The 15,883-nt window shown below is 43.9% G+C and overlaps 1 protein-coding gene and 1 long non-coding RNA gene across 2 annotated transcripts in view; one reads left to right on the top strand and one right to left on the bottom strand.

The window, feature by feature from the left end:
* The first annotated feature begins 127 nt into the window (after positions 1–127).
* Positions 128–15,883, top strand: part of serpinf1 (serpin peptidase inhibitor, clade F (alpha-2 antiplasmin, pigment epithelium derived factor), member 1) — a 17,773-nt gene continuing 2,017 nt past the window's right edge. The window contains exons 1-8 of the mRNA XM_085289967.1: positions 128–282; positions 2,432–2,492; positions 3,309–3,504; positions 3,892–4,047; positions 4,753–4,956; positions 14,550–14,689; positions 15,375–15,585; positions 15,761–15,883. The exon at positions 15,761–15,883 is cut by the window's right edge and continues 2,017 nt beyond it. Coding sequence (XP_085146093.1) covers positions 2,433–2,492; positions 3,309–3,504; positions 3,892–4,047; positions 4,753–4,956; positions 14,550–14,689; positions 15,375–15,585; positions 15,761–15,883 — 1,090 coding nt within the window. The 5' untranslated portion in view covers positions 128–282; position 2,432. The remainder of the gene's footprint in view (positions 283–2,431; positions 2,493–3,308; positions 3,505–3,891; positions 4,048–4,752; positions 4,957–14,549; positions 14,690–15,374; positions 15,586–15,760) is intronic.
* Positions 5,192–14,276, bottom strand: LOC146566346 (uncharacterized). Its single transcript, XR_014894207.1, has 2 exons — positions 13,586–14,276; positions 5,192–7,765 (listed from the first exon to the last, which is right to left on the bottom strand). It is a non-coding gene; the product is annotated as an uncharacterized LOC146566346 (long non-coding RNA).

Genomic DNA, 15,883 nt, shown 5'->3' with positions numbered 1-15,883 from the left:
CTACAGTCTTTGCTTCGCGTCAGCTGATTTCTCTGAAACACTCCTGAGCTGTTGTTTCTTTGTGTTCTCTCAAAACTTCAGTTATTTTAAGGTGCTTACACTTTTTATTAAATACCAGAATTTTTTAAGCTTCGTTTTTTTCTGGATCTGTGCGCGCTCCCGCTGCCTCTGCTGGCAGCAGCTGGATGCGCGCTGCTGAGGGTGCCGAGACAAGAGGCGTCAGCGGGGTGGAAGACTCACTTTCTGAGCTGGCAAGGACGCTGATCGACGTGGAGCAGAGAGGTGAGTGACTCTCGCTGCACTAGATGCATTTCTGCGCTTTTTACGCACACATTTGAACTTTTTTTTTTTTTGCATCGTTTTATTTGCGCCAGCTGGAATAAAAAGTGTAAAACTTGGACGTATTCGTAGCAGCGCAGCTCAGACATGAAGCACAGGGAGGTTTTCTGCAGAATTCAAAGCGCTTTGATTCAGACTTTGTGAAAAACTTGCTGTTTCTCAGACACGCTGCGTTTTTCCTCCTGTTCAGCAGCCAGTCTGGGCTTTTCCACTCAGCAGGTTATATAAGAGCAGCAGGTCAGAGTCACTAAAACCAAGTAAACGATCATCAGCTTCGGTCTGTAAGGACATTTTTAATTTTTCTAAATTCTCATTGTTCGGATAAAACGGATGATTTTTAATAAGTTTGCAGGTTTGAAGATATTTGGGGTTGTAAAGAATTTCGTGCCAAGAAAAACATTTCACTGTGGAATATATTCAGGTTAGTGACCTGGACTTTAAAAATCCCTGATGTGATATCAAAGAGTTCACAAACAGCCAATGAAGAAACTTTCCAGTGAGGACCGGAGACAAGTCAGTGCAGGAACGGGAGCGCGCTGAGTCAGCTGGTCTGCAGGGGCGGGGGGATTAGCGCGCGAGCACACACACACACACACACACACACACACACACACACACACACACACACACACACAGTAGTCCAGGATGAGACGTCAACGACGTCACCTCTCTGCACTCGTTTACACTGACGTGTGTCGTTCTGCAGAAACACTGTTGTGTATCTCGGGGCGCGTGCGCAGGTATTCTTATCCACGCACTAAAGGGACAAATCATTAGGTACAGCTCACCCAGCCCTCAGTGCTGCTGCATTTTGATGCATCTCAATCATCCAGGAAAGTAAATCTCCAAAAGTTGATTCTTCATCTGGACGTAGCGCTTTGTGGGAGATCTTATACACAGGACATTTGCATGATGACTGAAACCAGCCCTGACCTCACAGGTTATGTAACAAACTCTGACCTGACCTCCTTCAGTGGGCTGGTTTCAGTCATCATGCAAATGTCCTGTGTATAAGATCTCCCACAAAGCGCTACGTCCAGATGAAGAATCAACTTTTGGAGATCTCTGCTGCAGTTTTCATTAACCCTGACCTCGGACTCACGGGCTCGAGCTTCCTGTCACTCCCTGTCTCACATCTCCAAGAAACCAGTTTGAGATGATCTGAAAGATTTTTTTATTTCTCTCATAAACGTTTAAACGATCTAACTGACGACATGTTATCTCTGAGTTTATGAAGCTGTAGGAAAGAAAAGATGAGACACACTGCGACGATCAGGAGGTTAAAGAAGAAGAAAGCATCTGGGTTTTCCATCAGGCCTGTGGTTTGTGGGTGTGTGTGTGTGTGTGTGTGGTTTTAGGTTCAAATGACAGACCTCTGTTTATGTAAAAGCTCGAGCACCAGGTCCAGATGTGTGTGGAACAAAGCAGGCCGTGTGTGTGTGTGTTCCTGTCTAGCTATCTTTGTGAGGACCAAAATCTGCATCCTACTATACTTGTGAGAACCAGCAGTCACTTGTGAGGACACGCACACACCGGTCCTCACAAGTTTGAAGCCTTTTTGAGGCTCAAAATGTGGTTTTAGTGTCAGGGTTACAATTAGGTTATGGTCAGGTTTAGGGTCAGGGGCTAGAGAAAGCATTATGTCACTGAAGGTCCTCACTAAGACAGCTGAACGGGGTTGTGTGTGTCAGACTTACTCTTTCATGAACGCTGAGCTCAGACCTGAGATCATGATTTATGTCCCGATGAGCAGCTCAGAGTTTGTTACATAACCTGCTATAAACTTCACAGAGTTTCCACAGCTCGGAGGTTTTCTGGCTCTGACTCTAATCTTTGTCTTTGAATTGTGTCTTTGTTTTGGATAATTTCGTCTCTGTAGCCTCTGTGGCGGCTGAACTTGTTTTCTGTACTTGTCCTCTGGACTTGGTTTGGCTCAGCCTTTCTTTGCACTTATGGAGAAATTAGGGGCGTTTGGTTTGGCGCAGAGGGTATCCCTGCCTGAGGAACAACAGCTGTGTGATGAAATATGGTTCATTTCCTTCACTGTTTGAGGAAATGTGTGAAAACTTGTTTCCTTTTGTTTGGATTTCAGGATGAAGGGAACGACTTTCCTGCTGCTGTTTGGAGTCGTGCTGAGCTTCTGTGACGCTCAGGTATCAACATCTGCCATCTGCACATATTTTCTATTCTTCTGCTTCCTCAGTTATGTAATTTACATCCCCAGAGCCAAAACGCTGGAGCCACAGACAGTAAAAAAGATGGATGTATCCAACGTCACCCCACCCACTGGTTTGATTTATGAAGCCTCGAGGTGAGCGTCTTCGCTCTCTCCTATTCTCACTGTAAAGCCGCACACTGATTGGCTAACTAATCTAAACCACGAGACAGACTTAAAATGAGCGAACGCGCCCATAAAGTGTCAGACGTCTCTGCAGCGCAGTCCCTCTGCAGACAGTCGCCCCCTGGTGGCCTTTAGAAAGAGCGCAGATTTCAGATACCTTTACTGGAAGCTACATCCATCTTTAATCAGTCTGTGGCTTGGACTTTGAATTTTAAAACATGTTTGAATTTGATGGCAGCAACATGGCTTAAAAAGCTGCGACATCAACAACACGAAGATGAAACATTGGTGGAAAATCTCAGAGCTGATGAGGTAATTTAGTGATGTGACTGTGTGTAAAAATACCACCTCACCATGCCCTCAAGGACGAGCTTTGACGCTTCAGGGTAGATCAATGAAGACGTGGTTTGACAAACATTAGAATGGTTTCTGGGTTTTTCCAGAGGTGGCTGCACAGGCTGAGACCACCCTCAGTTCAAAAAGATGGTTTATGGTTTATGAGCAACATTTGCTGCCATCCACATGATGTTTGCTTCAGAGGAGCCCTGTCTGTCTGAGAGTTATCGGTGGCATGAAGTTTTAAAAGTTCAGTTAATCATGAAATCTTTCCATCATTGGTCCGTTGCAGTCTGACACCGGCGGCGAGGAGGCAGCCGGAGAGGAGGAACACATGGAGCTCTTCACGACTCCGACTACAAAGATGGGTGCTGCCACCTCCGACTTCGGTTACAACCTTTTCCGCATCCTGGCGAGCCGCGACGCTTCCACCAACGTCTTCCTGTCCCCGCTCAGCGTGTCCGAGGCGCTGACTCAGCTGTCCATGGGTGAAGACACAAACACACAAACTTAGTCCAAACCTGAACTTCAGCTTTAGTGTTGGTACGAGCTCAGAGGCCAGACTGGCTCAAGGTCATTCTGTTTGCTGCTCCCAAAAACACCGTCAGTGTCACGGGACCAGTTTTGTTTTTTCTACTTCTGTCTGTTTTCGTACTTCCACAATTAGTTTTCCTCTGTTCACTTTCAACTAAGCTAAGATTGTACAACAGCGCCACCGTGTGGAGGAGGTGGACACAAGGGCCTTAGTGGAGAATATTAATTTAAAAACAGAGACATTCTTACAGTAAAAGTGATGCCCACGTCTGCTTCTCTAGTGAATAAAACAGTTGTGTCAGAGGTTTGTGACCTTAACACAAGCCCTCCTGTCCCTCTAGGAGGATCTGAGCATGCTCAGAGGCAGCTGTACAGGGCCCTGAGGTACCACACCCTGCAGGACCCTCAGCTCCACAACACCCTGAAGGACATGCTGGCCTCAGTCAGGACGGCGGGGAAAGGCCTGAGTACCGCTGCACGCCTGTACCTGGCGAGACGTGAGTTCACGTTGGGGTTGAGATGGAGTCTAAACATCAGCTGTGACTTTGCAGCTAAACCAAAACAACAGAACACAAATTCAGCTCATTTCTTTTCTATGTCCTGCGTCAAGTTTTCATTCCTACTCCTCCGAAGGAGCTTAGCATGATTTATAAAAACAAAAGGTCTTATTTATTTGATGTGTTACACAGAAACTTCAAAAAGGCCAATGAAAGGTGCAGTTGTAGTCCTGTACTGCCTCTTTAGGGACCTTATCCATTAAACCCAACATTTCTGGTTGGCTTTCTTCTGGAAGCCCGCTGAGGGGCAGCGTCTGGTGCGTGAGCCGGACCCGATGACCATAGAAAAAAAATGTGTTTGGCTCAGTTGTGTTTCAACCTTCTGGTAGAAATGTGAGGAGAAAAAGTCAACGTGAGCAATAAAACCATCAGAAGCCTAAAAAGGATTTTGGTGTTTAGTTGTTAAGAAGACATTGCAGTTTCATCAGATGCAGCCAAGTGAGCTAAGCACCTTCACCTTATCTTACACCGTAATTTAATGTTTGAAATGTTTGGACTGAAATTTGTGACTGAGACAATAAACTCTTCATGAACTTGTTTACAGAGGTGAGCTGGAGTAAAGGAGCCAGGTGGAACTGGTGGTTGCTCGCTGTCTCTGTGTTTGAGTCTTTACTGTGAGATCCTAATGTTCTCTCATGTTGTCAGGACTTCGTTTGAAGCAGGAGTTCTTTGGTCTTGTGGAGCAGCAGTATGGAGTTCGCCCCAAGGCGCTGCTGGGAGGATCCAAAGATGTGAAAGAAATCAACGATTGGGTGTCTCAGCAGACGGGCGGGAAGGTACAGCGCTTTCTGACCAAGCCCCTCCCTCGTGCCGCCGGCATGAGCATTGTGAGCGCCGCCTACTTTAAAGGTACGTCTTCAGCTCTGCAGACACAGATATCTATGAATTAGTTAGAATTATCATATAAATAAAATCCATACGGTGATTCAGTGATCAATATTACTTATCAGATAACTGTAAGAGTTTTTTCCAAAATGCTCGTGTATGGGTTTATGTGTAGGTGAAGTGATCGGCTCACATGTTGTCAAGGGTTGACAATTTGTTCAAACACAGTAAGAGAGAAATGAGACACTGGCAGACCGACTCAGAGTTTCAAAGACGTGCGCACGGGTGAGAGTCTCTGAGCAGACTAACACACCGAGCACCGTTTACTCGCTTTATTTATAAGGCAAAATGGGTTACATAATACTTCCTCTTTCAACTGAAGAGGGGAGAGCTCAGGCATTGTCTTAGCTATCTAACTTCTGCACACAAACTGAAAAACAACGACACAGCAGTATTCATGCTTATCTGACATCGCAGACACTGAAGTAAAGAATGCATGTATATATCCTGTCTTTGTCAAACATCTCACACACTTAAGCAAGGAATACATTGTGTTCTTTTCAACAGTAAGCTTTACCGTGTGAAAATATATAAACACTTGATTATAAGGCATACTTGTTTCTACTTGATTATACTTTAATGATTTAACTAAAATAAAAATTCTCTTAACATTCCCTCCTGATGTTAATATATTTCACATGTTTTACTCAATGCATAGTCACTTGTTAGTCACATTTTCAACTTGCACGTCATTCAGTGAAATAATTAAACAACAAGCTTGTCAAGATTGTCATAGAGATTTTCTTCTCTCTCTCCCACACTCAGCATATCATACTGACGATAGGGATCCTCCATAACTGACTGAGCCAAGACATGGTTTCCTAACATACGCTTGAACATGTTTGTCATTATGCTTCTCAGACATGGGATAATACAAGCAATGAAAAGGCAAAATAGTAACATCACACTGAAAAGGGCCAACAGGCCTTTAATCAGTAGAGATTTCCAAGAGCCGCTCAGCAGCCAGTCCCACCAACCTTGAGTATCGGTAACGTAGTCCTGCTGCTGAGCGTCTCTCAGTTGTTTCAAAACATTCAAAGCATTTGTCATGTTTAATGAATGGATGTTATCAGGTATGTAGGTACAACATGTAGTGTTAAACAATACGCAGAGACCACCTTTCTCTGCGAGAATGATGTCTAAAGCCACTCGGTGCTGCATGACAGTGATGCGAATTGCATCAATTTCTTCATTCTGTCCTTGATTAATGCGGGTTGAAGCATTTAAAAATAATCCAAAACGATAGTCCAGGGTTTCTATCCGTAGTGCGTGTTTCCCTACTCCTATCCATGGAAACAAAGCGTGTATTACCTTCTGGCTCTTGGTCCAGAGTTTGAAGTCATCTGGTACATCAGAACCAAGATATGGATCATGGGGCTTGAGGCCTGTGTTACGTTTAGCTCTGGTGTTGCTGTTCACTGACATCTTAAAGGTGTGGTCAGATACCAGAACAGGGGCACAGAGTCCGGTGCTGTTTGGTGGCAGCATGAAATAGACTTTCAGGCCACACGCCCAAGCTGCGCCCTGTACCCAGTATGTACCTGTCGATGAGCCGATGCCATCCCAATCTGGTGCCGCCAGGATCATGGAGCAGTTTCGGTTTTGTCCTAATTTCTTCAGACCCTGGGGCGTACCTGTTTGTCCGGTTGCTCCTGTGAAGTTAAAGCACACTGGGTGTTGTATGTCAGGTGGCAAAACAACTGAGAATGATTTCAGTTTTCTATGGCTGACGTTTATATGCACCCAGTAGGCTTCATTGCAGGTGTAGTTTATATTTGGGTACTGGTGGGTGCAGTTTGTTATGTTGTAGATTAAAGACTTTACACTCTGTGGGACTATATATTGTGTAGTGTTGTGGCATGTGTTGCTGTTTTGGTCCTTTATGGATCCACCTATCACCATCACAGGTTTTCCTGGTGTTGAGCAGGTCCCGGTAATGGCTTTGTCATATATGCAGAGTGCTTCAGCCTTGGTTGGGGGTTTTCCATACACTGTGGCATGGAGTGCTGTCGTGGGCATATGTGAGCAGACATAGCAGTTTGCGGCATTGTCTTCTCTGTGCACTCTGTCATGGACATACCGGTACCATGCATTGTTCAGCCACGGGTGGTTGTGTTCTTTGTCTATCTCCTTCAGGTGCGAGTTGTCGTGGGTCCACCTCTTAGGTCGGAGAATAATTGGTACTGTCTTGTGGGTTCCACTGGGCATCAACCAAAAGAGTGTCGTCATCAGGAGGATAGCCATTAGACAGAATATGTAGCACATGAGTAGTTTTCGTTTGATGTCACAAGCGCCCAAGCACAACAGCTTTGGGGCTGGAACTGGTGCTAGCATTGATTCTGAAGCTGGTTCTTCTTCTGGATTTATCAGGTTGTTTTCCTCAGTCATCTTGTTGAGATTTTATTCAGGCGTCCCTGGTGTTATTATTGGTTCTGCTCTTCGGTGGGATAGGTCAGTCTGATCTTCAGGGCGACCAGGCACACCCGAGCTCCCACGTGAGTAGCACTGCCGAGGAAGCACAGGGCGGGAAACCCGTTCAGCCCTGTCCTCCAGCAGGGGTTCACGTAAGAGTCAGGGGAACCGGCGTCTTATTGTGGTGCAAACACTTTCTTCACGTGGGATTGATGAATCCACGAAACTCGTTCGGCTATCTTACACGCTGTGGGTGTGGTAAGTAGCACCTGGAAGGGACCTTCCCACTTTGGAGCACTCCAGTTTTTCCGCTGGAGGACTTTAATCAGAATCCAATCACCGGGGTTCAACCTGCAAGAAACTGAAGAAAAGTCACTCGGCAGTTGATTGCTTAATCTCACTTCTTTATTCTCAAATAGTTTTGTCATCCATTCTGCCATTGTTGTTTCTGCAATAGATTTATTAATTGGCTCACTCATTATGGGGAGTGGAAAATGTCTGCCATGTACGATTTCAAATGGCGTTAGACCACCTGTTCCTTGAGTTATTCTCATCCATAATTTAACCAAGCTTAGACATTCAGGCCAAGGTTTTTTAGTCTCTTCCATACATTTCCTCAACCTTTGTTTAATTGTGCCGTTAGTTCTCTCGACTAATCCTGCACTTTGTGGATGATAAGAACAGTGATGTTTTATGCTGAAGCCTAAAGCTTCAGAAACTTTACTTATTACTTCATTTACAAAATGTGTGCCATTGTCTGATCTTATCAGAGATGGAATACCGTACGTTGGAATAAAATGATTACATAGACATTTTGCTACTGATATTGCATCTGCTTTTTTCACTGGGTATATTTCTGGCCACTTGGAAAATACATCAATTATCACAAGTGCATATTTGGAGGATTGTGATTCATTTAATTCTATGAAATCCATGTGGACAGTGTGAAATGGATGCGGTGGTATAGGGAAATGCCCTCGCTTTGGACGTAGATTTCCCTGTGCGTTGTGTCTTTGGCAAATCATACATGTTCTGATAAACTCTTGTGCTGAACTTTCAAAATTTTTTGTATAGAATTGTTTATTAAGAATATTAATCATCCCTCCTGATGACACATGAGTTTTCCCATGTGTCACTAAAGCAGCAGTTCTATGCAAAGATTTTGGAAGCACTGGTTTGCCATTACACATCATGAGGTTGTCTTTTAATTCTGCTCCATCTTTCACCCAAGATTTTTGTTCACTCAGCGATGCTGTTTTCTGTGCATCTGCTAGTATTTCTAAAGGTATTAGATCTATGATTTCTGTTGTTAAAACATCAATTTGTTTTTCTGCAGCTGCTTTTGCTGCTTTGTCAGCAAAGTTATTTCCTCTCGTAATTTCTGTGTCATCCTTTTGATGAGCTGCACATTTGCATAGTGCTAATTCTTTTGGCAACATTATTACTTCTAATAGCTTTTTTAGAAGGTTTGCATGTTGAACTGTGTTGCCTGAGGAAGTTGTCATTCCTCTGTTATGCCATATTTTAGCGAAATGATGAACTGCTGAATAGACATATTGACTGTCTGTGTAAACATTAACACTTTGACCCTTATATAAAGTACATGCTCTGATGACTGCGGTTAGTTCTGCGCTTTGAGCAGAGTTTGAGGAGCTGAGAGCTTTTGCTTCTATCACTTTATCAACAGTTGTGACCGCATAACCCACACAATTTCTACCGTGAATGTCTTTTGACGCTGAGCCGTCCACAAAAACATTACTGAAACTGCTCTGGGGGGAGCTGTATATATCAGTGCGAGGTTTTGTATCTTCCTCTAATTTTTGAATGCAACAGTGTTGTTCTCCGTCCAGAGAAGTCGGCAAAAGTGTACTTGGGTTTAGCTGGCCACACTTCTCTATTTTTATGTGTGATTGTGTAAGTAGAATCCCCACATAAGAAAGTTGTCTTGCATGCGTGAGGAAAGAGAGGTTCGCTTGGAGCAAAATAGAGGTCACTGCATGTGGGACTTTGATGATCAATTTATGTCCTAGAACAATGTCTGCACATTTTTTAACTGCCTCTGCTGCTGCTGCGCATGCCTGAACACAGGTAGGTAATCCAGCAGCTACAGAGTCAAGTTTGCATGAGTAGAAAGCTAATGGACGTTGTTTTTCTCCAAAAGCTTGAGTTAAGACTGCTTTCATATACCCTCCTGCACCATCAACATGGAGAACGAAAGGTTTTCCATAGTCTGGTAATGCTAAGACGGTACATGTCTGCAGTGCTATTTTCAAATCAACGAAAGCTTTTTCTGCTTCTGGAGTCCATTGTACTTTGTCTTTTAATGCTAGATCTTTACCATAAATGAGGTTCTGTAGTGGTTGAGCTAGTAATGCGTATTCTGGAATCCAGCATCTACAGAAATTGCACAGTCCTAAAAAACTCATCATTTGTTGTTTAGTTACTGGTTTTGGGGCATTTTGGACTGCTATCTTTCTGCTCTCTAACAGCTGCCTGCCTTGTCCTGTCAATTTGTGGCCAAGGTATGTTACTTCCTGGCTCCACAATTGCAGTTTATGCTGTGACACTTTATGGCCTTGCTCTGCGAGATGTTGCAAAACTGTTAATGTGTTTTCTTTGCACTCATCTTTTGTATGGCCTGTGATCAATATATCATCTACATACAACAAGAACTGCCCTGGGGCAGGGAGCGTACAAGATGACATTGATTTTCTCAAAGCCTCTGCATACAGAGTTGGGCTATTCTGGAATCCCTGAGGCAACCTTGTATAAGTATACTTTTGATTGTCAAAGGTGAATCCGAATAACTTCTGTGAGTCAGGGTGCAGAGGTACGGAGAAGAAGGCATTGGACAAGTCTATTACAGAGAACCACCGTTCTTTTGGTGTTACTTGATTTAGAATTGTGTGTGGATTTGCAACCACTGGAGGTATTTGCTCTGTTACCTCATTTATTGCTCTTAGATCATGAACTAAGCGATATTTTCCTGTATTAGCCTTTTTTACTGGAAAAATTGGTGTATTACACGTGGCTTCATTAGTTTTCACGAGAATACCTGCTTTTTGCATCTCTGCTATGACTGGTCTGATACCTTCTTTTGCCTCTGCACTCAAGGGATATTGTGGTTTTACAGGCCTATATGAGGTTGTAGTTTTCACCACTACTGGATCTGCTCCTTTTATTAGGCCTACATCCGTGGGTCCTTGAGACCATAATGTTTGTGGCAGCTTCTCTAGTTCTGGATGTGCTTCAATTGTTAATACTTGTCATTCATCTTGCTCTGTTGTGGCTAAATGTGTGGCTGGTGTGGCTGTCACCGGCCAACACAGCGTTAGCCTCATGCACCCAGTTCTACGGCCTTTTTGCCAGTCCTCACACTCTATTTTGTCATATCTGTCCATTTCTACATTTCTCAGCACTGTGCCTAACTCAGACCAAGGCGTTTGGTCGTTGCGTGCAACAGATACATGAGGGTTGCACATCTTATTTAAGCGCTGCACTGCATCTGTCTGTAACACTGAGCATACTGCATTACCACTCTGTGTCACATACAGGTGTTGTAGGACTAGTTTTTGCGGTCCTAGTCTGTGCACTTGTTGATCATAAATTTTGTCTGGACCTGGGACATATTTATACCACAAGGTGTTGTGATATTTTGCTGGGTCCTGTCTATGTGAGTGCTCAGGTAAGTACATATTAGCTTTGGCCTCTAATGGTTCAAGTTTTGGTAAATCTAAGGCCCAGTAATAATTTGGCTCACCTAAACCTTCACAAACAAAAATGTCTTCAGTTTGGCTCTGACTTTCAGAGAGTAGGAGTCTGGCTTTCATGCCACTTTCTTCAGGAAAAACTCCTATTTTTAATTTTGTTAAAGCATCTCTTCCTAACAAATTTAGTGGACAAGATGGATCATAGATGCACTGATTTTTGCAGGCACGGCCACTATCTCTATGTGACATAAAAAGGGGGTCGGTTAGATGCTGTTTTGTCACATGTCCTGAGGCTGATTTCACGATTAAGGTATCTTTTGAAGAGGTTAAATTTGGGACTTCTACTGTTAGGACAGTTTTACAAGCACCTGTGTCGCAAAGGAATTTTATTGGGACCCCGTTAACGTGCACTATAACGGTGGGCTTTGCTTCTGAGCCTAGCAGCAGTTGTTCAATGTTGTAAACTTCCCCTTCACTTGTTTCACTTCCCTTTTCTTGTGCTAGTCATTCATCACGGCGTCTGCGCCTGTCATCTCCACCTTCCTGTTCTTGGCTTACATTTCTACAGTTTCGAGCAAAGTGCCCGATTTTACCACAGTTATAACATCTCATATCTCTTCTATCTCTTCTTTGTCCTGCTTTTTGCTTTCCCCTACTTTGCTTAAAACCTGCCGTGTGTTGCTGTCCTGAGAAGGCTATAAAGCCTGTCTCTGGATCAATCATGAAAACTCCTTCTGTTTTTTCTTTTTGTTTTTGAATTTTGACTGCATGCTCAGCATATTGTAGGGCTTCAGGCAAGGTTCCTGTATTTTGAGTGACCCAGTGTTTGTCTACATGTGCTTTTATCTTAGGCAGTAGACCATTTAGGAAGGCATTTTTTAATTGTTGTTGAAAAGCAGACAGTGGATCGGCATCATAATTTAGCCCTGAGTTTTGTCTGAAAACTGGGCGTAGGCGATCCAAATAGTCTGATGCTGTCTCTCCTTCCTTTTGTTTGCACTCTCCTATCTTTCCATAATCTGGCCTTGGGGCTAAAATAACTTCTATTCTGCCATACAAGTTATTAAGCTCCTGTATTAATTGGGGAGTGTCTGGCCCCAACACGTCACCGTTTAAATCATTTCCTGTAAATTGACCTCTAGCTCTAGGAAGACTTAAACCTAATAAATCTTGAAAAACTTGATGCATCTCATGACCATTTAAACCCCACCCCTGACGGATCAATTCCACTGCATCTCGCCACGGCCGGAAGCCTTCTTTAAGGGGTGGCACATCTTTTAGTACATTCTCTCTGTCTTTATGAGACCAGGGTCGGAATGCATAAATTAAAGGCTCACCGTCTACTGGTATGACTCCTTGGGCGTCTGGGGGACCAGTGGGTTGACCGTACCTGGGGTTAGATAAGGCTACCATTGGAAACTGACCTACAATTTCTGTTTTTTTGGAATGACCATGCTTAGTCATAAGATCAAGTTGTTGTCTGGCCTCCATATAGGGATTTGAAACAAAAGGTTTGTGAGGAGAGCTTACAGGAAGTGCTGACGTAGGGTTAGGTGCAGCTGCTGCAGGCTGTGCAGGCTGAAGAGCATAAGGAGGGGGGTACGGTTTTTCTTCTCCTGCAGTTTTCTGTTTATCTTTAGTTTCCTGCTTTTGGGCACGTTTAGCAATGCGTTTATCGTTTTCTACCATCCACGCCTTGAAAAGGTGCCATTCTGCTAAGCGTTTTGCTTTTTTCTTTTGGCTCTTTTCCTCAAATAATTCTTTTTGTAAAGCAGCCTTTAAAGCAGTTATTGATTCTTGATTGCATTTGCCTTGCCAGGCTGGGCAATAAATTTTATGTGGATTTCTCCACCTATTTGCACTGACTCTTCCTGCATTTGGACAGTTTTTTTCCAACCATCCTTCATCTGCTGTTAATTTTACTTTAGTTTTAGAGTTACCCATTTTGAACTAATTACGTCAGAACTGTGACACCTTCTTTGGCATGAAAAAGTGAGAATGGGTTTTCGATAACAGCCTTCTACTCTCCCACTAATTGAGAGAGCGGTTATCAATTTTACGTGATGAAGCACAACCCTTTTTTCCACCTTTACCAATACGTGAGTGTACACAGGAAAACAGTTTGAGAAGTGGTTCGACCGCGTATTGGGTCGTAAAAACAACTCACTCCTCACAAACAAAGCGCGTTTCTATGATTTTTATTGAGATTTTCCGTAGGCCTATTTATTTGTGTAACACCTTCACCTTCAGCCACTCTTCTTGAGTGACCGGAAACCTGTTCCGTTGCAGCCACTCCCAGAGCGACCGGAACTTTTAATAGCGATTTTTCTAGAATTTCGCTCTTGCCTGTCGTCTTCTTAGTCCCGCATGGACACTGAGATCTGTCGGCGTACCTAGGTTTACACACTACTTAAAGGAAAATCTCAATATCAACGTATTTTAGCGCTTGGTGGAATGCGTGTCATATTCACCTCTACTGTGGCGCTGCGTTTTAAGATCCGGTGCTCATCGGGTCCTGGAGCCGTGAAGGCCGAACGCTGACCGGAGATCGAATTCACGTTCCCGGGTTTTTCGTTTTACTGATCAGATTTCTTCCAGCGCAGGCGTCACGACGTCAGGATCCGATGGAGACCGTCTGTGGAAAACTAGACGTTAAAATAACAGTCAGTTATCCGGCTCGAAGGACCAATTAAATGTCAAGGGTTGACAATTTGTTCAAACACAGTAAGAGAGAAATGAGACACTGGCAGACCGACTCAGAGTTTCAAAGACGTGCGCACGGGTGAGAGTCTCTGAGCAGACTAACACACCGAGCACCGTTTACTCGCTTTATTTATAAGGCAAAATGGGTTACATAATACTTCCTCTTTCAACTGAAGAGGGGAGAGCTCAGGCATTGTCTTAGCTATCTAACTTCTGCACACAAACTGAAAAACAACGACACAGCAGTATTCATGCTTATCTGACATCGCAGACACTGAAGTAAAGAATGCATGTATATATCCTGTCTTTGTCAAACATCTCACACACTTAAGCAAGGAATACATTGTGTTCTTTTCAACAGTAAGCTTTACCGTGTGAAAATATATAAACACTTGATTATAAGGCATACTTGTTTCTACTTGATTATACTTTAATGATTTAACTAAAATAAAAATTCTCTTAACACATGTTCAACGCACCTGAACTTTGGGGCACCTGACTAAAGTTTTTAGGAATGAGACTAACTCAGAGAGCTGACTATAGACCGATCGCTGCTACAAAGTGACCTTTATCTGTTTAGCGAATCTTGGAAAAGATGAAACAAATTCAAAGTGTATGGTTGTGTATCCATGTCCTCTGCCACTGAAACCATGAACAGGTTCTGACAAGTGACTGATCCTCAAAGTAAGTTTCAGCCATGATGAATAATGGGTTAGTTTCCTGTCCTAACAGGGAAGTGGACGACTCGGTTCGCTCAGAGTGGAGGGCTGGAAAACTTTCAGGTGGATGGCGCAGCACCTGTGCGCGTTCCCATGATGCAACAGGATAACTACCCAGTGAAGATGGGGGTTGACTCGGACTTAGGCTGCACGGTGAGCGTGATGAATAGCTTTAAACGGAAGCAGGTTATTATCCAGTTTCATTTAAATGGTAAATGGCCTGTATTTATATAGCGCTTTACATAGCCAGTCATCCACCCATTCACACACACATTCACACACTGGTGATGGCAGCTACATGTAGCCACAGCCACCCTGGGGCGCACTGACAGAGGCGAGGCTGCCGGACACTGGCGCCACCGGGCCCTCTGACCACCACCAGTAGGCAACGGGTGAAGTGTCTTGCCCAAGGACATTTATACAAATTTAAATGGACTTTACTGATAATGCAAAAGAATCCCATTTTTTACGAAGGAAAAAATGATACAGGGTTGATATTTATTACTAAAAACAAAGGCAGAGAGGAAAACGCTGCTGAGCTCCCGATGATGGCAGAGCAGATCTAACAGAGCCATTCTACTTCCTTTCATTCATCCCATTGTACAAAAATAGTTCTGCAGTTCAGCCGTAGATGCAGTAGGGGGCACTAATGAGCTTATACTTAATGAATAGAAGTGGATAGAGCTAAATGACTAAAATAGTTTTATCAGGTCTTTGACAGACATTTCTTATTAAGTTTAAAAATAAAATCAAACAAGAATTCACGGCAGCTGTCTCCGAACGATGGCTACAGTAGCGTAACTGCAGCACATTTCTTCATGTTTTTCTCCTCGTTCAGATCGCTCAGATCCAGATGCAGGACGATGTCAGCATGTTCATCTTCTTGCCCGAGGATGTGACCTCCAACATGACCCTTGTGGAGGAGAGTCTGACCTCTGAGTTTGTCCAGGACCTCTCCATGACGCTACTTCCTGCCAAAGTGTCCATTACTCTGCCCGTCCTGAAGCTCAGCTACTCCACAGACCTGCTGCCGCTGCTCGGCGACCTTGGTCAGTTTCATCCACCACGTTTTTTACTCGAGGGTTCTAATATAGGAGCATACTAGTATTTATATATCAATGCCGAACTGTCCATTCAGGGAAAAAAACCACTCATGAAGCTGTAGTAGTGTAGGCTTTTTCTGCTGATTGATTAACATGGTCGTCCTCCTCTCCCTCTCGGCAGGTCTCTCTGAATGGCTAGACAACCCGGAGCTGGAGAAAATCTCCACTCAGGCTGCCAAACTTATTTCTGTCAATCACAAGGTCACGATGGAGACGGCGCCGGAGGGGAATCAGTACCCGAGCG

This window comes from Mchenga conophoros, linkage group LG10 (genome assembly GCF_057382185.1).
Source record: "Mchenga conophoros isolate Kocher_MC1m ecotype Shallow Benthic linkage group LG10, M_conophoros_male_GT1.1, whole genome shotgun sequence".
Taxonomy (NCBI): domain Eukaryota; kingdom Metazoa; phylum Chordata; class Actinopteri; order Cichliformes; family Cichlidae; genus Mchenga; species Mchenga conophoros.
Note: the sequence above shows the minus strand (reverse complement) of the source record. Positions and strands in the feature narration are given on the sequence as shown.